The sequence below is a fragment of the Denticeps clupeoides genome, chromosome 2 (assembly GCF_900700375.1).
Source record: "Denticeps clupeoides chromosome 2, fDenClu1.1, whole genome shotgun sequence".
Taxonomy (NCBI): domain Eukaryota; kingdom Metazoa; phylum Chordata; class Actinopteri; order Clupeiformes; family Denticipitidae; genus Denticeps; species Denticeps clupeoides.
Genome location: NC_041708.1, coordinates 32358851 through 32384904, shown reverse-complemented (window position 1 = coordinate 32384904; position 26054 = coordinate 32358851). Strand labels below are relative to the sequence as shown.

The following is a 26054-nucleotide window of genomic DNA, read 5'->3' as shown; positions in this document are numbered from 1 at the left end:
GGCGTCGTCCCCTCCATGGCAAACTGCAGCGGGAGGTTAATGCATCTCTGCTGTACTCATTACAAAGACATTAGCTGCAGTGTTGTGTCTTCTTGGTGTCATGACATTGACCTCACTTTGGCGTCGTCATGACAGAAAGGCAACAGCAAAAAAAAAAAAACAGCAGCAATTTGATCACATTTTAATAATTTGTAATTGTCTTATGGCAATTTGCATTTCATTTTTACTTTAAAGGCCTAAGTTAATTTTGAATATGAGTGATTGCATGTAGTCAGATTAAATCATTTCCCTGTCGCCAATGAAAGGTAAAGTTCTGTGTTGTGTCGCCATGTACAAATTAATAGCTTTAATAAGTTAGAGCGATTTCGGGGCCACAATGTGAATGTCATTACCAATAGATGGAAATGTATTATTGTATGTATGTAATACAGCATGTGAATGTAATTTCTGTTTTTTTTTCTGTGGGTGGTTGAGTGTTTCAAGCCAGAGGAATCAGGTTTTGAGTGTCTTGTTTTACGTCTTGGGGCAAAATGAGTAACTGGGTGTTTGGGTGGAGCACCTGGAGCCAGGCACTCAAGGACCTTTTTAGCTGCAGGACACAATGATAGCACCCTCAAAATGTACAGAGCTTTATTTTAAAGCAGGGTATGTTCCTCAAGAGCCATGGACATTATCTACAGTCTACCACCATAAATCCTGATTGGGGTCTTCAGCTCTAATTACTTGATAAAATGTGTGTTTATGTATTTTTCTATACCAATAATAATCAAAGGGAAAATAATATTGCTTTCAGTATATATGCTTGTGCCTGTTTTTTTGTACCCATTTTCCGACCACCAGTAGACAGCTTATGTTACAGTTAAAAAGAAAGAAAGGATCTGAGTATCTTGAGTCAAAATGAAATAAAATCTGTATTGCCATCTTCATTATGTTTCCTTGGTCACTGTCTTGGCATTTGCCCGATATCAGTGTACTGATGAGGAATGAGAGAACCCCGGGCTTCAGACTGGAGATGCACATTGATCCAAAATGACAGAAAGGCCAGAGGCAGGGGCATATCTCACTTCATTAGCTTGGTTTGGGGAAAAATAAGAATACAAATTTAGACTTATTGGAATACTTGTAGTGCATCTACTGTAGCATTCATTTGGATGACGTTGTGGTTATGGTACTAAAGTGTCACTCAATAATTTAAATTTACAGCAGTCTCTCGCAAAAGGTGCATAATCCAATTTGCTCTTTTTTGCATTTCTTATCTCAAGCATAATGGCAGTACGATGTCAGTGTATTATAATTCATATGCATTGAATTTACCCTTCCAGTGAGCTCTAAGGGCATTTCATTACTTCATGTATCTTACTGTGAGATAAGACTTCAACAGCATGCATTATTATGAATCCCACTGAGAAGCAGAAACACGGAGATATCTTAATGCTGTTTCGTAAAACACATTCAAATGAACAGTCTGTCTGCATTTAGACAGTTTTCTTGTATAAATAAAAAGAACAGGCCACCTTGAGAACTTGATGACTATATGAAGACTGAGCTTTCTGTTTTTTCCCAGCCTGTAATTTAGCAAAATAAACCTTTTTTTTTTTTTTAGAAAAAGAGACATACAGTACAGGCCAAATGTTTGGACACTTCTCATTCATGACAATTTACATTGGTAGATTCTCACTGAAGGCATCAAAACTATGAATGAACACATGTGGAGTGAAATAACTGAAAACATGTTTTATATTCTAGTTTCTTTGCTCTGATTACTGCTTTGCACACTCTTGGCATTCTCTCGATGAGTTTCAAGAGGTCGTCACCTGAAATGGTTCTCCAACAGTCTTGAAGGAGTTCCCAGAGGTGTTTAGCACTTGTTGGCCCCTTTGCCTTCACTCTGCGGTCCAGCTCACCCCAAACCATCTCGTTTGGGTTCAGGTCTGGTGACTGTGGAGGCCAGGTCTCCACTTTTTATTAAGTACATAACTCCTCATGTGTTCATTCATAGTTTTGATGCCTTCAGTGAGAATCTACCAATTTAAATGGTCATGAAAATAAAGAAAACACGTCATACACTTCATACATTGCCGACTTTAACTTATCGTTCCCAAATAAGCACAACACACCGTATTTTACAGTCAAACTTCATTTATTAATTCCACATCTTCGTGAACAGTGAGGAACCCACGGCTTCAGCTCCATTATTCATTCCATCTGGCTGCATAAAAGTCCCCCTGGACACATGCGCCCAGGGAGAACTGTGCCTTGTACGGTGTTTGTAACAGACAACACAGAACAACATAATATATATACATATACATAAATATATGTGCAAATGTGTTTCTATATTCCCTGCCTTTCCCCCTTCCATTGGGGGACTTTGTGGCTAATACTGTAAACTATAAGCTATGTAGTCCATAAACTGTGCAATTACTCATCACTCCGCAATACACAGTCCCGAGTAAGAAAAATTGACAGAAATAGACAGGGACGGGCTTGTTTTAAGGCAGGGGAGGGTGTGTGTGCTGAGGGGCTGTCTCTACACAGTCAGGCAGACTGGATCTCACGCTCCCGGAAGCCACCACAGCAGTGCCTGTCACCAAGCGTCCTTGGTGCTCTACCCCGAAAGAACCCTGTCCTTATTGGATCATGTCCAGGGTTAAGGTTAACTATGTTGGTCACCAACACCATCAGGATTTGTGATTTGGTTACACCAGGAAGCTCAAAGCGTTTTTACTAATGTATTAAACTTGAATTTTCTGTTCAGGCAGTAATAATGCATCATACAAACACCAACCTTGTGCCAATCTCACTCACTCACTATCCAAAACTGTTGGATCCAGAGCTGGGTCATGTCTTTGGGTGGAGGGAATTCAGACTCACAAAACAGCATAATCACACAAAAAGGCTATGTGGATGGTCATTAGTCTTGGAGTCAACATAGCTCAAACTCAGAGATCCTGAAGCTAAACCCGAAGATATTAATGGTTGAATCTGATTCAGGGATGATTTAAGGGACAAGTTAAGTCCACTTTATTCCATGTCTAATTAAATTAAAATTATAATTATAATGTAAAACTAGATTAGCTGGCTAATACCATGTCTTTAAAGTGAACATTTGTTGATTTTTATGTCGAATACCTTTCTATGTCCGTGATGCGTCTCATGTGACAAGTTCCCTCTGCTTTAAATTAGAGCGCCTCACCCCATGTACGCGCAGCACAGCAGGCGCTTCCCCCTTGTATGCCCATTTAAAACGTGTCCCTTCAGGTGCCGTCCCATGGGTGTAAAGGCCATCTTAGTCAATAGTGCCTGCTGCGGGCAAGCCTTGCCTGGGTGTTTTGGAGCGTTCAGGATGAGCGTGTGTTTGTCATCAAGCGTGAGGGGACGCGTACACACCATCTGGCTCTATTGGTGGTCTGCTCATGCTTCCTTCCTCAATTAGAGGGACTCAAGAAATCAATAGCGTCCAGACGAGCGCTACAAATGTACCAAGCCAAAAAATATGTATATAAAAACACTATAAATACAACTTAAATGGCCTAAACGTTTTTAGAGTAACATTTCACATTTCTTTATGTGGGGAAATAGTTTGGCTTTCCCGGCATCATTGAAAAGGTGATATTTGACAACATTTGTTTGGCTGTGTGTGACGTGGTGGTTGAGACCGAAGCGTAAAAGTCGAGCTAGGGCTCAGATGGACACCTCTTTACCCAGACAGTGGGGCAGCAGATGGGAGCTTTACACACCTTGAATAATGGATGTTCAGACCAGGAGCAGAGAACACTCAGCCCTCGCTCCCAGCTCCCGGGAGAATAGTCAAAAATATCCATATGACAAAAATATAAAAAAACAGAAGAAGAAAGAGAAATATTTGCTCATATCGATGCATCACTACTGCACTAGTCTGAGTGCATGGCCCCAATCAGGTCTCAAACCCAGCCATAAATAAACAATGAATAAAAGCGCATGAAAGGAAACATCACAAATAATGCTGTGCCGACCTCAAGGGCGCTGCGCTCAAAATATATCCTACACGTCTTTTAACAAGTCAACTTTTTTTTACATTTTTAATCTTACCGTGTTCATGTCCAGGTTAATTTGTAGGTCAGACTGAGGAGCACAGAGGTTATTAAATGTATTAATTGTATTAATTTTTCATAACTCCAGAGACAGACATTTAAATTATTATTATTATTATTATTATTGTGGTTGCTGTTGCATTGAAATGTAAAGTTTTATTATTAAGGGTGACAGTTTCAACACGCCTACACTTGGATTGCTATTAGTTAAAGGAAAGAAGCCAGCAGACTGTTGGAAAGCCCTCCCTATTCTGTAACTTAATGTGGCCGATAGAAACCCAGAGTGTGATGTTACATTTAAACTTTTTTTATTTAAACTCATTTGTATGCACATAGGTGCAATGTTTTTCTAATAGCAGTCACAAGTTATAAAAGACACAGGACTATGAAATAAACACACATGAGGTTATGTGTTGGCTTCTCTCCACCACCTGAAGTTAGAAAACAGAGATGGTTTCAAACAGTCCTGACGGTTTAGGCTGAGCAATTTCTTATCATTCACTCATGTTAATAAGCATGTTGTAAAGTGACTTTTGATGAGGACAATAGTAAACAAAGCAGCTATAAAGGTAAAAAAAAAAAGAAGCTTAAAAAAAAGCTTTCTCCTGGTGCAATACACTACATATATTTCTTACATTGGAGTTTTCAAAATGGCTCCATCTTGGTCTCCACCGCAAAGTAAGCGAAGCCACAATTTGGCCTGGTGCTACAGTCCCTGACAAAAGTCTTGTCGCTTATCTACTTTGTAGAAACATCTGCTATTAAGCTGAGTTTTAATTAATCAATTGGTGTTGGATATAGCTCGTATGAAAAGCTAAAACCCTACCAAACGATGTTTAATGCGTTGAAATGAATTGGTATTCACATACAGCAGATGGCAATCTGAAATAAGTGGGTGTCTGGGCTGGTGGGCGTCACAAAAACGAACCTGACGATCTGGGGGAAAAAAAATCACTTGCCTAATGTTCTAATCACCCCCAAATTTCATATTCTGTAACTCATGCTTGTTAATTATCTTTAGCTCGTCGTCTGGTTGCACAAAATGAATTGATAACTCAATCGGATCGGGCTGTTCTGTTCAATACTCCTGCCGTGATAAAGTCATCATTTGAGAGCGTCATGTGTGTAGTTACGTTCCTCGTCTGACCTCCCATTAAATTAGATTCAGGAGGGGAGGCTAATGAGACTCCTCGGGCTTGCCAGTTGTGATGAGATATTTCTTTTTTTTTTTTTTTTATTTCATTTCCATGCACTGAGGAATAATTACACACTCCTCTGTCCTCACGTCATGCACGAAGGCAATGGTCTTTACTCCATTTCCTGTTATAATACATGATCGTCGTAAGAAGTACAAGAAAAGATAATAACTGACTATTAATGACAGTCATGGTGACAAAATTGCCGTCTGTCTGGTTTTGATTTGAATTAAACTGTGACAAAGCGAAGTATAAAAGTTAGGAATTCGGCAAAAAGGACCATAAAAAGATGCCACGAACAGGTCAGACGACCACACTTCTGGACACTGAGCGCTTGTCACTTCAGAGTCTGCTCAGTGACCCCCGGCAGCCTCACGGATGCATCTGAGGATTGAGCAGCTTTTGGCGACAGATGGGTGATGGTGTTAATACGAGGCAGATCTCTGCCGGGCTCCGAGGAGCGGCACAGAGCGAGCGTGGCTCACTGACCACGAAACGGCGAAAAGACTAATGCGGGGGCCTGCCGCGAACTCGCCACCAGTGCAGTGAGTGATGCCTGCGCGCTTCCACAGACGCTCCCCATCGTTTTTTCCTCTGATCAATCTACGTGACTAGATGTCTGGCGGCTAATTAAACTGGATTTTGAGAGCATTTCAACCCGGGAAAAAAAAACAAAAAATGCCGGATGGGCCTTCGGCCAGTCTGGGTCGTGGGTTCGTCCTGCCCGAGCGCTAAAGCTTCCAGCCCCAAGGGCTGCGGCTTGTGCCTCACTCGGATATTGAAAAGCTCTTTTCGTGTGCCCTCGCGGTGCTGATGAAAAGCCGGTGACACGTGCGTGGCGGGATGCTCATTTGAAAGCCCGGAGCGCTACTCTCTCTCAGTCTGAGTGATTGTCCCCGCCGCCCTCACATCCCCGCTCTCCTTTCCTGGCCCGTTCTGCCTTTTTAATGCGCTGAAAGTCATTGTGGTAAATAATGCACACCTTAGATTTTGGTTAACAGGAGGGCTGTTGTCGCCATTACATTATGGGCATGAATAAAACACCAGTCTTAGTGGAGTTTGCCAAATATTTTCCTTCCACTGGGTTGCTGATTATGTCCATCCCGGCAATTTATGGACATGGGACATCCCTATGAATACCGCTGTCATTGTGCATTAAATGCACGTTCGCTACATGTAGTACATTCGATTTCGCATTACAACGACCTGTAAATGTTGTGACTGTGGATTTTTAATCAACCCCTTATACACACTCACACCCGTTGGGCAATTTAGAGTTGCCAGTCCACATAGTGTACATGGCGATTGGATGGTGGGAGAGGAAAAAATGAGAATTGGAGGAAACCTGGGCCAACGTGAGGAGACTGAGCTCACACAAAGCACCATCCTAACTATGTGCGGTGCGGTCCTGGATATCGCAGCCATATGGAATAAGGCATAAAGCCTGTTAAATCAGATATATTGTGAAAAGGTTTTATGTTCTTGGACTGAAATAGAAGATTTTGAGGAATCTTTAGAAACACTGGTCAGAGGTTTGCTGTGAAACACTTCAAGTTGCAGGTTATTTCCTTGCGGGTATTATCAAGATTGAGCAGTTGACGTTGCTTCTCTGCTCATGTTGCCCACCAGCTAAGACCAGCAAAAAAAAAAAAACAAAACAAAAAAAAAAACGATACCAGCATCATCCTGTCTTTTTCTTTCGTTCGGAAAAGCAGTTTTAAGTCCTTGCTACTAGCACAAGCACATTGCTTCACATCTCCTTGTCTTATATTGTGCAATATTTCAATATCTTGTACCTGTATGTAATACCAGCAGTGGAAAGAAATGAGAAACACTAGACATTGTGTATTCTTCTCTACAATGTTACAAACAAACACAAACACACACACACACACACACACACACACACACACACACACACAAATAGCTGGGTTCCATCCAGCAGGGACAGTTCAGTCAGAACAGTCTTTTTCAGAGTGATACGTCTATTTTGGTTGAGCAGGCAGCTAGAATGAAACAATCCAGGAAGGTAGAAGGCAGAAAAAGTATGGATTTGAAATGGTACCTCCTATTAAAATTAAGATGCATATTTTAGTATTTTCAAAAACAGACATCCGAAGAATGTCCATACCACCCCCTCCCCACCCCGCAACACACACACACATATCTGTAGTTGAGACCCAGTGACAACACCGAGCTCTTAAATGGATATGCAAATAAGGATTTGAATGAGATCAACCTATTAAAAATACATAGGGCAGCAAAACATAATTAAATAATTATTAGGTTGTAAAAACATTACACCACTACAGCAAATTTATATATTCCTTAAAATACGCTCTAAAACAGAAGCAAAACAACCAGTTAAATGGGGAAGAAATCAGTTCTGTAGTGAAGAAGCAGACACTCATCCAAACAGTCGAAGGAGGAATCTGGCAGGCCAGGATGTGGGTCAGTGGTCGCCTAGCAGGTAAGGAAATGGACCCGTAATCGGAAGGTTGTTCAAATTCTGACACGTGCCACTGAAAGTGAAGCGATTGTCCTTGTGAAATTGGTGACACAACAAAATGTGTCCTCTGCTTTTAACCATCAGCCTTGGTGAGCAGTGGGCAGCCATGACAGGTGCCCGGGGAGCAGTGTGTGGGGACAGGGCTTTGCACAGTGTACCTTGGCAGTTCGGGATTCGAACTGGCAAATTTCCGATTATGGGTCCGTTTCCTTACCCGCCAGGCCACCACTGCCCCTTTGATGTGCCACTGAGCAAAGCCCCGTCCCCACACACTGCTCCCCGGGCACCTGTCATGGCTGCCCACTGCTCACCAAGGTTAAAAGCATGGTTAAAAGCAGAAGACACGTTTCATTGTGTCACCGTGTGCTGTGCAGCAGTTTTACAACGACAATCACTTCACTTTCACATGTGGGCCACTTCAGTGGGCTGGATCTGGCTCCTGGGCAGAACTTTGTGGACAGCTCTGATTTTAAAGCGAGAACATCAAAAGGTCTTTCATTTGGAACATATCCCAGTGCATAGATTCTGACTTTCTGATTTAATAATGAGTGTGGCAGGATGTAAAGCCACGTGGGCTGGAATGAAAAGTTGGGAAACACTGACCTCAACTACACAGCGACATATTTGTTGAACACTGACCTCTTGTGGTTGCATAAAGGAGTTTTCTGCCATGCGATTTCACAAAAATACGAGAATTAAAAACATTTCAAGACAAAGATGGACAGCAAAGCAGATGGTTTGGTGCATATACTCTACGGTATTTTCATTATAAGTGTTCTGTAGAAAGACGAAACATGCTAAACATCCTGAAATAATTGACTGGTGCAAACAAGTCTGCAATAATATTTTGTGTGCGCAACATTAGGTCCTGTATGTTTAGCGTGTGTTTTATCTCCAACTGGGGAAATAGGTTGAAGCTTAAAATGCACACACAAAATGTATTGAGCATTTGTGCGCAATTCCTTTTTTACTTTCAGGTTCTGACTTCATGAAATTTCTTGAAATGCACATTTGAACAGAATCCTGTTAAGGAGCTCACTGTAATTCCTTTTCAGCCCTTCTGATTTTGACCTAAAGGTTTTCTGCTGAAACCAAACTACTCAAGCACAATCAAGGAGCATTTTCCCCCAATTTGACGGTTGTTGTAATGTAATTGCACGAATCAAGTTACAGATGCAGTTTGCATCGGTCCAAATAGTAGAAAATGGCATTGACAAACCACCGAACCCAGCCTCAGATGATTGTTCCTCAAACAGTCCCAGACCACAACTCCTAACACATAAATAATGAGATTTAAAAAACACGTCTTTATTTTTCAGGAAATGTAAGTAAAACCTGGACATGCAGACCAGAGGTGAACATGAACGGCTCAAATCACCATTAACGTCCAGTGCAAAAAGTCCAAAGCCAAAATTCGCAATGTGTCTTTGTATTTAGATGTTATTCCTGAACACAAACATAAAGCTTTTAAATGCATTAGAAAGATACATGTGTATAAAACACTAAAGCAATAAATAGAAACTGAGCGAAAGGAAATAAGCAAACAAATACACATATTAAAAAGAGGCTGAAATGATCATTCTGAGGGCTCTCTTGGATTTAACGGAAGTAGAACAGTCAATTCCTATATAATATACAAGGAACCACAATCTATCTATATTTCTACATCACTGTCTAGGTTCTCAATTACTATTTGACATTTACTGCCATCTATTACAATCCAAAAGCAGCAGGATTCAGAATGCCACGAGAGTGAAGCTGAACATTTTGCTTTCCGGCCATGACATGGATCCAGCTCCGCAATTGAATAGGTTCTTCCTTGGCTCGTGAAGGTTTCATGTAAATCTAGCCAGTAGTTCAATGACAATGTTTTCAATTGAATAAAATGTAATAAAAAGTTCTTGGAAAACCCTCCTGCCAGACAGTTTTCTTTCCATCCCAAGTTGAATTGGCCTCAGGCGACCCTTAATATGTTAATAACAAACATGGCAAGATAAGAGGAGTGTGGGCTGCAAAAACTGGACTGAGACCCACTCTTCCAGGGGAAGAGCTCAGTGTGACTTCTGATGCTACACACTAAATAGATGTCTGGACAGCAACAAATGCAGCCTGCACAACACGGACACACGAGAACAGGAAAACGGGGGAAGAGTATTAGCATAGGGCGCAGGGCAATGAGTTCATCTGGAGAATCTGCTCCTCAAAATGGCTCAAAATTCAGAGCGTGTCACCAACCCATCAGTTCTTGAGCTAATCAGAAGTCTGTTGTTTGCCTCCCCCTGCTGCTGGTGTTGGGTCTGGAGGCCACAATGTAAAAATCCTCTGTGGGATGCAGACATGACCTGCTTGGCATCAAAAGAAAAAAAAAAAATCTACCAGAAAGAAGACAGAGCGGGCGGGCCTTCCATGTCAATCAGCTCGGTCTCATTCAACAAGAATCCTTTTCAGCAATATTTAAGCAAAATGCCCATTCCAAGAAGATCAGCCATGTCTTTGGGGGGAGGGCAGTGACAGGGACTCCAGGTGAGCGAAGGGGAGCAGAACTCACTTTTAAAACGGAGGGGGAGAAAATATCAATGGCTTCCCGGCACAAGCAAAAAGGTGCAGATGAGAATAATAAACATGACAAAAATTTGAATACTTGGATTAAAAAGATGAAGGGTGGGGATTTACGTGGGCGGACCAGTCATCCCTGAGAGAGCTTCACACACACAGAGCTCTGGGGAACCTGGAAACAAGAGAAACAGACAGCGTTATATTTTTATCCAAACTACGTTTCATCAAACCACACTAAAACCATTTCCGTGACCGCACCTGTCCTCCATGAATCCATCCATTTCTTCCTCATCGTCAAGCTCCATGTCCAGTTCGTTGTCAAGGAAACTGCGGCCGTAGCCACTTAGGACACTGCACGGCCATATGATTGTAACAGGAGCAGGGGAGGAAGGGGACACTTTGGTTAGGGCTTCACTTTGCCCCACTGAGAAGCACTGCTCAGTCAAACACAAAAATAATTAAATCGAATTACAGATGATCCCCCCCCCCCCCCCCCAGAGAACTTACCTGACTGAACGGCACGTGAAGAAGATGATGCGTTTCAACTTTTTATTGTAAAAAAAGTAGTTGAAGGACCAAAGGCTGCCCTCCTCCCCAAACGGGTCTGAATCCAGATCTGGATTATAGCTGCACGGCAAAAACAGGAACCATTACTTTCTAGTCACAAGTAGGGCATTAAAAAAAAAAAAGCTGGTTTATCAACATTCTGACGTCAGAGGCATAAGCCGGCACCCCCTGAGAGAAGGTCCCCGTCCTCCTTTTTGATGGGTCAGCTGGAGATGTAAAATTTTACTTTATTGATGGATACGTTGATATGAAAAAAAAATAAAAAAATGATGAGCATTTTTATCACATGAGCATTTTTATAGGCATCTATTGGTACAACCTGGATTAGTTATTTATAAAGAACCAAAACCGAAACCTGTTGGTTGGATGGCATGAACAGTTCCATTAAAACTCTGCATGGAGCCTCAAGCAGCACATCACGTTTTAGTAATAATCTAAAATGTTTAAATCTTTCTATAAAATGTGTTTTATTGTGATTTTTCTTAAATGACCATTTCGGCAGGGTAGTTGTCCTCATACAGATTTGCATGCATGTGGAGAGCTGAAATTCACCAGCTGCTTCAAAATTCCCACTATGACACCAGAGTCTTTTTTTCCCTTGTTCTCTAAAAACAGCTGTCTCCACACTCGACCCACCTGTAAATGTCACAGCCCTGCAAGTTTATTTCCTGGTCAATGGCATTCCACAGCTCCGGCCCGAGACTGTTGAACTCCTCGCCGACGGCAGAGTACAAGCTGCTGTTCACGCTGTTCACTACCTGCAGGTCAAAGGAACCATGAGCTGTGGTGCTAGTACATTTACCACATTTACCAGACGCCCTTATCCAGAGCGACTTACAAATCAGTAGTTACAGGGACAGTCCCCCTGGGGACACTCAGGGTTAAGTGTCTTGCTCAGGGACACAATGGTAGTAAGTGGGGTCTGAACCTGGATCTTCTGGTTCATAGGCGAGTGTGTTACCCACTAGGATACTACCACCCCTGCTAGTAGCATAGTGGGCATTACATTTACAGCATTTATCAGACGCCCTTATCCAGAGCGACTTACAAATCAGTAGTTACAGGGACAGTCCCCCTGGGGACACTCAGGGTTAAGTGTCTTGCTCAGGGACACAATGGTAGTAAGTGAGATTTAAACCTGGGTCGTCTGGTTCACAGGCGAGTGTGTTACCCACTAGGCTACTACCATCACACTCGCCTATGAACCACTAACCCGGTGTCACAGGTTCAAACCCCCCCCACTCACTAGCCCAGCAAGACGCTTAACCCCAAGGGTCTCCAGGGGGTCTGTCCCTGCAACCGCTGGTTGTAAGTCGCTCTGGATATTCTTGTTACCGGGGGAGATTTCTGTGTGTGAAATGAGCGGCGCCGGCACCCACCCAGTTGAGGCTCGGCTCGCGGCTGAACTCGTGCGCCCGCGCGGCGCTGAAGTCGTAGTCGGGGCGGAAGGACTCGTTCAGGGTGGTGATGAGGTAGAACAGGGTCTTCCTGCAGCACTTGTCGCTCAGGGGGTTCTCGCCGTCCTCGCTGCTCTTCCCCAGCCTGTGCCGCGGCAGGGGAGGGAGGTTAATTGCAGGGTCAAGACCCTCAGGTACAAAAAGTGCTTACGACTTTCGCTTCTAATCGGGGACAGTCATCGCAAAGTTCTATATTTACTACGGTGAACTACTCACAGACTGGGGCTGGGCGCGCTGCTGGTCTGAGGGGGTGACAGGGCTTCCAGGACGTGTGGTTCTCCCTCCTGGCAGAACTGCTTGAACTTGTGCTTGTCATCGCCTGCCATTTTGCAGGAGTAGCTTTCGATCCTGCGAACATCACAGGGACAACAGGGTGCGTGGGACACGGGAGATGTAACTCGGCATGTAAACGGATGTAAACCCACGTCTCAGCATTCACGGGCAGTGGTGGCCTAGCGGTTATGGAAGCGGCCCCGTAATCAGAAGGTTGCTGGTCCGAATCCCGATCCACTGAGCAAAGCTCCCCGGGCTTCTGTCACGGAGGCCCACTGCTCACCGAGGGTGATGGGTTAAAGGCAGAGGACACATTTCGTTGTGTGCACCGTGTGCTGTGCCTCTTTCAGAATGAAACGGGAGCCAGTAGAACCTGGCCGGGGTGGGTTTGTGTTGGTTTTGCTCCTGCCCCTGTTTATGTCACCCGATATGCCCCGGAGCCCAGCTGAAGCTCAGGCTATTTATGGTGGGAAAAAGTGTAAATGTCATCGCGGATCACAAGTCAAGGAGAACGTAGTCTGGCCAGACGCAGCGCAGAGACAGGAGGACACTGTTTACCTGCTTCTGATAGGGTGGGCAGTTCCTCCACCCCCAAAACCAAGAAACATCTAGAGCCAGTGCTTCAGCCTAGACTTGATTGTTAGGGAATGTATGGAACAAGACTGAACAGACACACCGACCTTGTTAAACCCTTTGGCAAGTACAAATACATTTACAGCATTTACCAGACGCCCTTATCCAGTAGTTACAGGGACAGTCCCCCCCCCTGGAGCAACTTAGGGTTAAGTGTCTTGCTCAGGGACACAATGGTAGTAAGTGGGATTTGAACCTGGGTCTTCTGGTTCATAGGCGAGTGTGTTACCCGCTAGGCTACTCCCACCCCAAATGGCCGCCGAACGAAACCCTTAGTCTCTGCTGCGACTTGCGCTGATCCAGTAAGCAGGTTGAATTCCGGCATCTTGGCACGCCAGGCAGAATGGGAGGGAGGTTGGGGGTGGGAGCGCTCGACAACACTGCATTACCATGTCCCCGAATAACCGTCCCATCCTGGTAAAGGACACCCTGCCCTGCGTCACGGAATCCGTCGTAGGCCAGACGGCGCGCGCCGCGAGGGAATAACACGCCAGAGACAACAAACACCCCGGGACCAGAAAGCCGTACTTCTTGCCATCAGGCCATTTCCCCCGTCCAGTGCACGAGGTCGCCACAGGCTCTCCGGCACAATTCTAACCGCGGAGCGCGGTGGAGTCGAAAGTCTCAGCCCAGGCTGTGCAACAGTGATGGCGTGATTATCGTGTTGTGCAACAGGACGCCTCCCTCTCACACCGAATCAGGTCAAACGGAGCCACGCCACGCCCCCCCCCCCCAAACGAAACCCAAGAAAACTCCCACGTGCTGCAACCCGTAATCAGAAGGTTGCCGGTTCGAATCCCGATCCGCCAAGGTGCCACTGAGCAAAGCACCGTCCCCACACACTGCTCCCCGGGCACCTGTCATGGCTGCCCACTGCTCACTCAGGGTGATGGGTTAAATGCAGAGGAAAAATTTCACCGTGCGCTGTGCTGCTGTGTGTCACATGTGACAATCACTTCACTAGTATCTACTCTTCAAGCGGTTACGCTGCAAGGAAACGCAATGAGTTCACCTCACGAACACCTAATCACGTGATTAATATTTCAACGCGTGTAGCCGAGTCTGCATGCGGCTCCCCTGCCCGAAAGAAAAATAAAGAAGAGAGAGAGAGAGAGAGAGAGAGAGAGAGAGACAACGTGAACACACACACACAATCAGCCACAAGATCGCGATACGCCATCGCCCGCAGGTCTCGGCTCGTACTCGGACACCGGAGGGCCCTACCTGCCGATGATGTGGGAGTCTCCGGTTTCCACGCAGAGCTGCGAGCTCAGGGCCTCGAAACTGGAGTTTTCCAACAGCTTCATTTTCCTGAGGGGGGAAAAAATAAAAAATGCAAAAACTGGATATCGTGTCAACAAACAGTCACTTTACTAGGCCAGCAGCTCAAAGTTTACTGTTGAAGCTGGTCAAAGATTAAATGCCCCAATTGACGCAATAGGGAGATATCTGATCTCTGCTAGTAATTTTTTTTCCCCACTCCACTTGCAATAAAATAATAATTTTAAAAAAAAGCAAACCCGGCCTATTTTGCAGAATTTAAACGCGTTCCGTTTTCTTTTCTCCACCTCGTAGGTGAAAAATGCTCGTTTCGGCGGAGCAGGGGGGTTTATAACAATAAAATCTCAGGATTTATGACGCCACTGCGTACTTACTCGGTATTTCCTCCGAAAGAACCGGGCGTCTCGGCGTCGGTTGTTGTGCGGAAACGCAGGTAGCGTCTAAACGGCGGCGGCGGGGGGGAAATGAAGCGACTCTTCCCTCGTCTATCGGCTCAACTCAAAACGCTCAGCATCCCGAACTCTGGCGCGGTCGAGGCGGACACGGTCTGCTCTGGTGACCCTCTATCGAGAAAAGGGGAATTGGACGCGACATCAAATCCCGCGACGCTCTGGACGCCCGAGACTCCGACTGCAGCATCCCCGGTTCGCGTCGAGCAACGGCGACGGGGCTCGTATTGACACGAGCGATTAGCCGGCCAAACGCTTTTGTCGCTTTTCTCTCAACCGGTGACCGACCACGAATGGCGAATTTGCGGCGAAAACATACAGCCACCCCGCCTACGGAACGACGACTGCTAACGTTCCTGCCGTGCCAGGCCACGCCCACGGTGGGCGGGACAAGGAGAGCGCTGGTTGGCTGCTCAACCGGTCAATTACCGGACTGACGCACATTATTGGTTGTCATCGATGTAAAAAAAAAAAAAAAGCTGAACCTCGGGGGAAAATAATTGGCTGGAGCAGTTAAATTATTACAGTCCCCGCCCTCATTTACGTCACTCAGCCAGAGACTTAGACGGCCTAACAGACCACAGCGTTGTAAATATTTGGGAATGTTTAATAGATGTACGGAGTTGTACATTTACAATTTATAACCATTTTTTTTCGTGTTTTGTTCCAAGTTTGCAACGCATTTAAATTCCATGGTGTTAAAAGAATGTGTGTATACAATTATTTCACGCTTAAATAAAGAACATAAAGACGCTTTCCCATTACGAGCCACCACGTAGACACCCATGATGGTGCCGCGTTACGATCGCATACAAGGCAGCAATAAACAGAAGCCATTTCTTTAACGCACGCAGCCCATGTGACCGATAAGCGCGCAGTTTCGGGACGTTCCCGTCACCGCTTTCAGGAGGAGCTCCGCGGACCGAACGTCACGGCGCACCGGCTTCCTGTTGGTCCCCGGCGGACAAGATGAAAGTGCGCGTCTCCCGCTCGTCGGACGTGTTTTCGCGGCTCGCAGCGCCCTCCGGCCCCGCCTGACGCCCTCGGCGACATGTCGCTGAACCCGGGCGGGTGGCACCAGCACCCTCCGCCGGCCTCGGGCCACGGCGCCGCGCAGCCCGGCTGCCACACCGTGCTCATGTCCGTGCCGGTGTCCGTGTGCCACTCCGGCATCCGGCCGCTCTGCCTTCCGGGCGCGACGGACGAGTCGCTGCGGCTGCAGCTCGGAATGGACCCGGGGAAGGCGGGGGAATTCCGGCTGACGCTGCGGGACGCTGGCGGGGCCGCGGCGGGTCGCAGTGTGGTGAGTAAAACCCCGTTTTTCACACTCAAATAAAAGCGAAATATGGACGAAGAGTGAAGAAATACGGAGTTAAGGAGCTTGGCGGAGGAGTGCGAAAGAAAGAAAGCAACAAAAAAGTTTCCGCGGAGTGAAGTTACATCACGTGTTGTCTTTATTATTATCGGTGTTACTAAGGGACACCGGACAGCGTTCAGGACGGACGCCACGCTTGTCCCGTGTCGAGGCAAGTTCGAAATCGGTGTAAATGTCTCCGAAATCGCGCGTTTGTGGAACGCCCCGCTGGTTCCAGTTTCTTTTTTAAATTGTGCGTCGAAATTTCCCTTTTAACCAGTTCTAGTAGAAAAGAGAAATGTCTTGCTGACATATACTCACTATACAGAGTGAAACGGGGTGATTTTTTCACTGCGTTCAGTATTCCTACATTTACATTTGAGGCATTTGGCAGACGCCCTTATCCTGAGCCATCAGTTACCATCAGTTCTGGTTCACTAGGACTCAAACCATGAATGCAAATCGTTTTATTCACTCGGTTGTAGTTTTCTTGCATCAGTCAGACTATAAGAAAGCTACAAGTATTCTCTAAAGAGGAAAGTTTAATGCTGCCGTTTGAAAATACTGTTCTGGCCTCGAGGGGAAGTTCATTCCACCACCGAGGGGCCAACCCAGAGAAGATGAGTGTCTGGAGTCTAGATGACTGTCTTCCTCGTACCTGCAGAGATGGAGGGACCAGGCGAGCAGTACTGGAGGCTCTGAGTATACGAGGTGCAGTGTGAGGTGTAATAAGGGCTGTGAGGTAGGATGGTGCTACTTCATGTTTGGCTTTGTAGGCCAACATCAGTATTTTGAACCTGATGCGTGCAGCTACTGGGAGCCGGTGGAGGGAGCGTAGCAGAGGGGCGGTGTGGGAGAAGGATGAAAACCGGTCAAGCTCGTGCATCATTGTATTAGTTGTAGAGGCCGGATGACATTCAGAGGTAGACCAGCTAGAAGAGAGTTAAAGTCATCCAGTCATGATATTACTAGGACTGAACAAGTATCTGGGTGGCCTGTGTTGATGCATTAGGGCAGATCCGTCTGATATTGTAGAGACGGAATCTACATGAGCAGGAAAGATTGGTGATGTGAGTTGAGGAGGAGAGTTGGTTGTCTGTAGTTACTCCAAGGTTGCATGTAGTTGCAGCAGATCTCTCCTTCAGGTTGATCAGGAAGAGAGCAAGTTCCTAATGTGAAGAATCTGCTGTTAGTTTGTTCGAGTTCTAGATGATGAGCTGCCATCCCAGATGAAATGTCAGGGAGACATGCAGAGATCTCGGAGGAAGCATGTACATCTGTGCGTTGTCAGCAGTGGTAGGATAACCCATGTGAGGAAATTACCTCACCAAGTGATCTCGTGTAGAGGGAGAAAAGTAGAGGACAGAGTACTGAGCCCTGAGGGACGCCAGTGGAGAATCTGAGTCTGTGTGAAACAGAAGTGGATACGTTCCAAGTCACTTGGTAAGATCGCTCATCAAGGTAGGAAGCAGACCGCTGCCATGCTGGCACCATTAATGCTGAAAGGTACATACATGTTTTGGAGCAACATATGCTGCCATCCAGGGACGTCCCTGCTTATTTTAGCAAAACAATGCGATATTCAGTATGTGTCACAACAGCGTGGCTTCATAGTGAAAGAGTGCGGCTACTAGACAGACCTGTCTCGCATTGAACATGTTTGCCGCATGTGTTTGCAGTCCATCGCTGAGTTCGACCTGAAGACCATCGGCTATGAGGTGAAGTCACTCCGCTGCCACGAGCTGACTCTGGTTGCGCCCCCACACGACCGCATCGCTTTCAACTTCCGCTGCGAGCGCGAGGCACAGGAGTGGGCAACTGTAGTGATGTCATCGCTACGGGAGGCACATCGGGGTAAAGCTTCCAGCAATTTGTTTAATCGTTACGTCCCCTAGCAGTCAAAAAGAGTCTGCTTCACGCAACCTCTTTCGCTGTTTTGTAGCTTTGTGCACGTTGAGGACTATTTCCTGCAAACATTTGAATTCTCTGCAGGCCAGAAGTTTGGGTCCATCTACAGATATTTTTGGGGCAGTGGTGGCCTAGCGGTTAAGGAAGTGGCCCCGTAATCAGAAGGTTGCCGGTTCGAATCCCGATCCGCCAAGGTGCCACTGAGGTGCCACTGAGCAAAGCACCGTCCCCACACACTGCTCCCCGGGCGCCTGTCATGGCTGCCCACTGCTCACTAAGGGTGATGGGTTAAATGCAGAGGACAAATTTCACTGTGTGCACCATGTGATTTACATTTTTACATTTACGGCATTTGGCAGACGCCCTTATGTCCAGAGCGACTTACAACGTGCTTTCAAGTTACCATCGATGAAGAGATCAATTCCGGTTCACTAGGACCCCAACTATGAATACATCTATTTAATTCACTCTGTTGTAGATTCTGTACACAAAGTTCGACAACAAGAAAATTACAATTAATCTAATAAGGGCTGTGAGGTAGGATGGTGCTGCTCCATGTTTGGCTTTGTAGGCCAGCATCAGTATTTTGAATCTGATGCGTGCAGCTACTGGGAGCCAGTGAAGGGAACGTAGCAGAGGGGTGGTGTGGGAGAATTTGGGAAGGTTGAAGATCAGTCGTGCTGCTGCATTTTGTATGAGTTGAAGAGGTTGGATGGTACATAGTGGTAGACCAGCTAGAAGGGGGTGGTAGACCAACTTAATGGAAGGGAGTTGCAGTAGTCCAGTCGTGAGATTACTAAGGATGTGATGTGCTGCTGTGTATCACATGTGACAATCACTTCACTTCACTTTTTTTTTTTTTTTTTTTTTTTTTAAATACATGATATTTTGTTCTTTTAAAATTAAGTGACTGGCTGCTGAAGTGTAATGTCACAATTTCCAGAGTAAATGCAACTTAATGGATGCGAAAGTCCATACGAGTTCCATCAAAATTTGTAGCACGGCAGCACAGATGCTGACTTTGCTTTCGACTCTACTCTGCAGTAGCAGATGACTCTCCTGCGAGTGACGGACAGTTGGCACTCGAGAATTTAAATCTCAGCAACTCTGCTTCCTTGACGCACACAGGTACCGCCACTCAGCAAATTTCACTCTTCTCCCACTGAATGGTCAAGATTTGACGTTCTTTGACTGAAGTGCTACTACGCCCTTGCTCTGTGTCCATAGAGGAGATGTGTGTGGAGTTGTCTCAGGCCATAGAGGCGGGTGACACTCAAGCCGCCTCCACGTGTGCAACGGCTTTGGCCCATCAGCAGGCGGCGCTGCGGATCCAGCCCTCTGAGAAGAGCTGCGCAGACGCTGAGATTAGGTAAGGGGGTGTGGATTTGGAACTTGCACACTTCTAAGCAGTAAAGAGTGCAGATGTTGTCATGATGTCTTTTTTTTTTGTGACAGCCTGGCAGTTGTGGTGGAGGATTTCTCATCTTCGTGTTGTGTCACTGTGAAAGTCTTCCCTCACAGCACCGTAGCAGCTCTCAAACAGCAGGTCAGAAAAGCTTAAACCTCGCCAGTCACTTTATTTAAAATAACTACAATATTGAAACCACCATATCCAGTCTTTAGTCAGTCCAATGGACGATGAAAATAAAAGTAATCAGAAGGTTGCCTGTTCAAATCCCGATCCGCCAAGGTGCCACTGAGCAAAGCACCGTCCCCACACACTGTCATGGCTGCCCACTGCTCACTCAGGCTGATGGGTCAAATGCAGAGGACAAATTTCACTGTGTGACAATCACTTTTTAAATGTGAAATATTTCCTTCTCTCTCAGGTGTTTGTGGAGTACGGTTTCCACCCCCGAGTTCAACGTTGGGTCATAGGCCAGTGTCTGTGCTTGGAGCCACGCTCTCTGGCGTCGTATGGCGTTCAGAAAGATGGTGACACGGCCTTCCTTTACCTGCTATCTGCACAACAGGCCCGCCTAAGTCGGCAGCTGTGCCAGCAGGACCTAGAAAACACCTTGCTCTCCCCGGCACCTGTCCCTACACCTACGCCAACATCACCAGATCATGTACCCAGCAATGGCCCGTCATCTCAGCTCTGGAGGGGCTACAGCACTCTGCCGTCCAGACTGGGCCATAACAGCACCGGTACGATCGCTTCTACACACTAAAGTATTCCTTAAAGCCACAGTACTGTAGCAAATATGCCAGACACAACAGTTGCTTCCCACAAGCCTCTAAATAATTCAGAGCCTCCATCTCACACAAGAGGCCTCAATATGGAACAATATCACCACAAACGTTGGATTGTTCACTGGCTACTTCATACCTGCTTCGGATGCAGTGCACTGCCACTTTAAATTGGTTTTTAATAAGAATAAACGGCACATAACCCTTCACAGTGATTTATTTTTTACATTTATTTATTTGCTCACTATATACACTACCAAAAGACAAAACTCATCTATCATTTATCACAATAAAACAGTCTTGGAATAAGATTGTCTGTCTGGAATAGGCTAATCCTGTTTATGGTAGTAGCCAAGTGGGTAACACACTCGCCTATGAACCAGAAGACCCAGGTTCAAATCCCACTTACTACCATTGTGTCCCTGAGCAAGACATTTAACCCTGAGTGTCCCACGGGGGACTGTCCCTGTAACTACTGATTGTAAGTCACTCTGGATAAGGGCGTCTGGTAAATGCTGTAAATGTAAATGCCAACTTGAACAAACAGACCATTCTTTTGTGCAGGTAGCGCAGGCCCCAGTGCAGAGCGGCTAAGTATTAGTGAAATTCGTGAACTTATAAACCTGGAGATGCCACAGCTGAACGAAGCCCTTGGCCCAAATAAAAGCAACACTCAGGTATCTGTTCCTGTTTAGAACTTGACTGCATTTTCCAGAATGCTTCATAGCCTCATTTAACCATGGACATTGTTAATGTTGCAGGGCTGGGCCTGTCCGTCCTGCACGTTCATAAACAAGCCCACGCGCCCTGGCTGTGAGATATGCAGCACCGACCGCCCAGAGAGCTACACCATTCCTGGGGGCTACCGTCCTGATCCACTGGAGCTCCGTCGCATACAGCAGGAGAAAGAAGCAGTCATACAATACCAACAAGTAAGACGCGACAGGGTGTGTCTTCAATTAGGGGACAGTGCATCAACTGGGATAGATTGTATGGACAAATCTTTCTCAGTCCAGGAAATGAAAGATTGAAGAATCCTCCTTGTCAGGCAACTTCTGTCCTATTTGTTCTTCAAATGCATCCTCTGTAGGATGGAGACAAACCCTGCTTGATTTCTACACAGAGGATTCATGTTTTGTACAGTGCATATTTTACATTTGCATTTGGCAGACGCCCTTATCCAGAGTGACTTACTACGTGCTTCCATGTTACCATTGATGAAGTGATCAGTTCTGGTTCATTAGGACCCCCAACTATGAATACAAATTTTTTATTCACTCTTGTTGTAGATTCTGTACACAAGTTCGACAATAAGAACATTACAAGTTAATCTAAATATTCTCTAAAGAGGAAGGTCTTTGAAAATACTCAGTGACTGAGCTGTTCTGACCTCGAGGGGAAGTTCATTCCACCACCGAGGGGCCAAGACGGAGAAGAGTCTAGATGAATATGCATATGCATAAGCATATGGCAGAGCTCTTCACACACACACTCACATTTTTTTCTGGGTCAACAGTATGTAAGAAACCCAGGTTTCTGCAGCGCCTGACTTAAAAAGGTCTTGTTGAAGACCTAAGTAGAGGTTCTATGATGATGCATGGCTATATACTGAGTGGGAAGATGGTGGTGATGGTGGTTCTCCCCCAGCTGACTCTCTCCTCTTTTGTCTTCCCTGTTTTTTAAAGGAGAAAGGGAGAAGAGAGGATCTGAGGGGCACTGCTGAAACAAACAACCCACTACTGCGCAACCTTGACTACTGATACACACTCACACAAAACATGGACAGAAAGTCCCTCCTCAACACTAAACCAGACGTTCTCACATAAACACGACTTCTGAACCAGGACTTCTTATCTCGTTCACAGCGTTACACTGTCAATAATTTTCAGAATCACCACTTGCTTTTCTGAAAAACTGCAATGATGTGGTGCAGAGGGACTTCAGTTGCTGTCATAACTGCAATCCATAAAAAAAAAAAAAAAAACGTAGCAAAGGTCAGGCCTGAGTCCACGTTGGAGGACTCAATTAGTATACAGAGTTTGTAAATGGCTGTACATAGTTGGAGGCATGTAGAATGGGCTTTTAATGACACATTTTTGTATTTATGAAGAGGCTATAGTAATAACTATAAAATATGAGAGGGATTAGGCTTTCCTTTTTGGTATTTATTGGTTCTCTCTGTGACATTTTACCAACTGATAAGTCACAGAGTTACAGAAAACAATGTATTTCTGAATGTACTTGGAGGTGGGTTATAACCATGCCAGCATCTGTTTGAAATGCTTCTGGTGTTTGACCTGTAATATCCAATAAATATGTTGTATGGAGTTATAGTCCATCCATATGTTTTTTTTTTTTTCCTCTCTGTAAAATTTTTAATATCCATGCATAATTGATCTATTGATAGAATCAAATGGGTACTGTCTTGTTTGCCTATCAAGTATCTTTGAATGAATTGCATGTGAATTTTTGCTTGTTACCCAGGCCATAGAAGCCGAACGTAGGGAGAATTATGCTCGGTTGGTTCAGATGGACGGACAGGACCTGGTGCCGAACCCAGAGCGGGTGGAGTGCAGGATCTGCTACCTGGAGCTCCAGTCGGGGGAGGGCGTGCTGCTGCGAGAGTGCCTTCACTGCTTCTGCAAGTAAGGAAGATGGAGAGATGGAAAATGCAATCTTGGGGTTATTCCCGTGCAGGGTGTTGCTCATGATGTCACTTCTGCAGAGACTGCCTGCGCTCAGTGATCAAGACGTCTGAGGACCCTCAGGTTGCCTGTCCGTACCGAGACGAACTGTACGCCTGCGACTGCACTCTGCAGGAGAGGGAGATACGAGCTGTGAGGAGATCTCCCATACATACATTACTTTATGATTAAATTATACATTACATTATTTAATGATGCTCACAGGTCTAACATTTACTAACAATCCCACTTACTACCATTGTGTCCCTGAGAAAGACACTTAACCCTATGTGTCTCCAAGGGGGGACTGTCCCTGTAACTACTGATTGTAAGTCGCTCTGGATAAGGCCGTCTGATAAATGCTGTAAATGTAATGAGTAATGGTCTGGTGCTATTCCAGCTGGTGTCGGTGGATGTGTATGAACAGTGGCTGCAGAGAGGTCTGTCTGTGGCCGAGTCACGCTGTGAGGGCAGCTACCACTGTGCCACCCCCGACTGTCCCGGCTGGTGTGTGTACGAGGACACCGTGAACACCTTCCACTGCCCTGTCTGCAGAAAACAAAACTGTCTGCTCTGCAAGGTAACACTGCCCGCCCCCTCCGTCTTAAATTCTCAAACTCTGCGATTCATGTGGGTCTCCGTCACGCGAATTGTGTGGTTATGTGACATTTTCAGGCGCTTCATGAGGGAATGAACTGTAAGGAGTACCAGGATGATTTGTCAGTCCGTGCTCTCAATGACACAGCAGCACGGAGGACCAAAGAGCTCCTGAATGTGAGTTACTTTTGATCTGCCTGTGATCTTTTATTTTATTAAAACCACCATTAATTCTCTGACAATTGGTCGGAATCTCATCCTCCAGCCACTAGTGATCACTAAGTCACGTGGCTAAGTCACTTTCCATGTTTGGACAGGGTTTCCTAACATATTTACTTTTTTTCCCCATTTTGGCTTAGACGCTTGTACGGTCTGGGGAGGCCATGCACTGTCCGCAGTGTGGCATCATCGTGCAGAAAAAGGAGGGCTGTGATTGGCTCCGTTGCACTGTCTGCCATATGGAGATCTGCTGGGTCACAAGGGGGCCGCGATGGGGGCCAGGGGTGAGTACTGTGGATTAATTTTTAATGCAGGATTCTGTAGCACTCCTGAAAATGAGCTCTTTTGAATCTGCCATTAAATGTACTGCCACAGGGTCCAGGTGACACCAGTGGAGGATGCCACTGCAACGTGAACAAGCAACGATGCCACCCAAAGTGCCAGAATTGCCACTGAGGACGATGCAGAGTCGGCACTAAAGGAAACATGGGTGGCTTCTAAAACACGAATGTTTTCTAATCTTAGATTAGATGATTAGATTGCGGTCTTAAAGAGATTGTCTGGTGATGGTGGAAATGTATCTTCTGGTTTTCATGATTTTATTTTGAACAGGATAATTTTGCCCAGATGTTTGTTACGCTCAAATTTAATATCTCACCAGACTACTCATTTAAGAGGGTGATTTATTCAGAGTAGGTGGTTTTATAAACCACTCTACCAAACTTGGTATTAAAGTAAACTGTAGGAATGTGTTACGCTGAAACAAACCGAATGCAGAGTCATATAAGCAAGGTTAAAAAAAATGTTTTATCTCTTATTCCAAAAAGCTTTATACTGATTTCCTTTGATGTGATGTGCTAAGTGTCATCATTAACCTTGCTAGTGGCTTGGGCTAAGACATTAAATTGCACAAATCAGCGCAGCACTGGACCCCTTTCCACGAAGATGGAGATTTTAATTCAGAAAATGTAATTTTATATTAGTTCTTACTTGTGTACACTCCGGGCCATATTTTAACAGCACAAGTTAAAGTGCACAAGGAGGCTAACATGAAGTGATTGCAATGGGTCTTTGCAAGAAAGTGCTGCCTTAGTTGCAGGTTGGTTTGGTCCTTTCTTTCTTTCTTGTATTAATTTCTGACACCTCAGAGGTCTGTTTATAATATTGGCAATGCTAAAATGTACCTAGTCCTACTAAAAAATGGCCCATTGTCTTATTTTTAAATCTATATATAATTATGTGTGTATTTAAAAAAAAAATGGCCTGGAATGAGAATAAGGGTTCTAGAGTGACCCGCTAGAAAGACATGCATTCATGCAGTTTCCAGAATGCAACCAAAGAACAATATGAATGGTCTATATGAATGTCTTGCTTGTTCAGATGGGCAGCTGTAGAGTGGCTCGGGGCTGACTGTACCACAGTGCCTTTTATTGAGTAAAAGTGGTTTTAGCTAACTTTATTTTTCAATAAATAATATCCACACTGTCCTTTCTTGTGCTGCCGTTTGTAATATTCAAGCAAGGATTGTTTTCCTGAGATGCATGTCTGTTAACTGTGTGAGGCGAAAGTGGAACCAGCCACTGGGCTCTTTTTTTTTTTTTTTTTTTTTCCTTCACCTAATCATTTCATTTTGAGATTATTAGATTTTTCTGTCATATAACTAATAACCATTTAACTGTAGCGATTTCGGTCACACGCGTTGTTGAAGCGACAACGTTCTATAAAACATCAAAATTGATACACAAGCACCAAACCTGGCAACAGTATTCAGAGCGCGCTACAATGTTTCCAGGGTTAAGCCGAAGCCTGTTCGCAGAAGCTGATCTCAGGTCAGTGTGAAAGAGCGATGGGCACGACAGTTATTTTAAATGTGCCGAATCTTTAGAATCGGTTCAATGAAGTGATTCTCTGGATCACTCAGTGCTTGACGGGATTTGGAGAGTATTTTTGATAATTTTAGTTTTGTTTCAATTTTTTGGCAAAAATCTGATTCCATAATAGAGCCGACAGCATCACTGAACTGGGAAACGAACAAATCACTCGAGCAAGTGATTCGGGTCAGTACGTTCCCTTAAAAGATTCATTCTTTTGAACGAATCGTTCGCGAA

General features: G+C 45.2%; 2 protein-coding genes across 2 annotated transcripts; one reads left to right on the top strand and one right to left on the bottom strand.

The window, feature by feature from the left end:
- Positions 1-9065: 9065 nt before the first annotated feature.
- On the bottom strand, positions 9066-15397 carry maf1b (MAF1 homolog, negative regulator of RNA polymerase III b). The gene is made up of 8 exons (XM_028969392.1): positions 14920-15397; positions 14489-14575; positions 12575-12706; positions 12281-12443; positions 11538-11659; positions 10842-10961; positions 10593-10685; positions 9066-10506 (listed from the first exon to the last, which is right to left on the bottom strand). Exons 2-8 carry the CDS (start codon positions 14569-14571, stop codon positions 10482-10484), a joined length of 738 nt encoding a protein of 245 aa, XP_028825225.1. The 5' UTR covers positions 14572-14575; positions 14920-15397; the 3' UTR covers positions 9066-10481.
- A 434-nt stretch (positions 15398-15831) lies between these two features.
- On the top strand, positions 15832-25433 carry shrprbck1r (sharpin and rbck1 related). Its single transcript, XM_028969391.1, has 14 exons — positions 15832-16297; positions 18028-18202; positions 19301-19384; positions 19484-19625; positions 19712-19802; positions 20086-20404; positions 21011-21123; positions 21208-21378; positions 22931-23091; positions 23172-23283; positions 23531-23710; positions 23806-23904; positions 24087-24230; positions 24322-25433. Exons 1-14 carry the CDS (start codon positions 16046-16048, stop codon positions 24400-24402), a joined length of 2124 nt encoding a protein of 707 aa, XP_028825224.1. The 5' UTR covers positions 15832-16045; the 3' UTR covers positions 24403-25433.
- Positions 25434-26054: the final 621 nt, after the last annotated feature.

What these genes read in the sequence shown, in the direction of transcription:
- maf1b (XM_028969392.1), bottom strand. Translation starts at nt 14,571, where the DNA reads ATGAAGCTGTTGGAAAACTCCAGTTTCGAGGCCCTGAGCTCGCAGCTC. An exon ending in AGCGCGCCCAGCCCCAGTCT is followed by an intron (nt 12,444 to 12,574) that starts GTGAGTAGTTCA and finishes GCCGCGGCACAG; the next exon opens with GCTGGGGAAGAGCAGCGAGG. An exon ending in CAGGGCTGTGACATTTACAG is followed by an intron (nt 10,962 to 11,537) that starts GTGGGTCGAGTG and finishes TTTGCCGTGCAG; the next exon opens with CTATAATCCAGATCTGGATT.
- shrprbck1r (XM_028969391.1), top strand. Translation starts at nt 16,046, where the DNA reads ATGTCGCTGAACCCGGGCGGGTGGCACCAGCACCCTCCGCCGGCCTCG. An exon ending in ACTGGGCCATAACAGCACCG is followed by an intron (nt 20,405 to 21,010) that starts GTACGATCGCTT and finishes TCTTTTGTGCAG; the next exon opens with GTAGCGCAGGCCCCAGTGCA. An exon ending in CAAATAAAAGCAACACTCAG is followed by an intron (nt 21,124 to 21,207) that starts GTATCTGTTCCT and finishes TTAATGTTGCAG; the next exon opens with GGCTGGGCCTGTCCGTCCTG.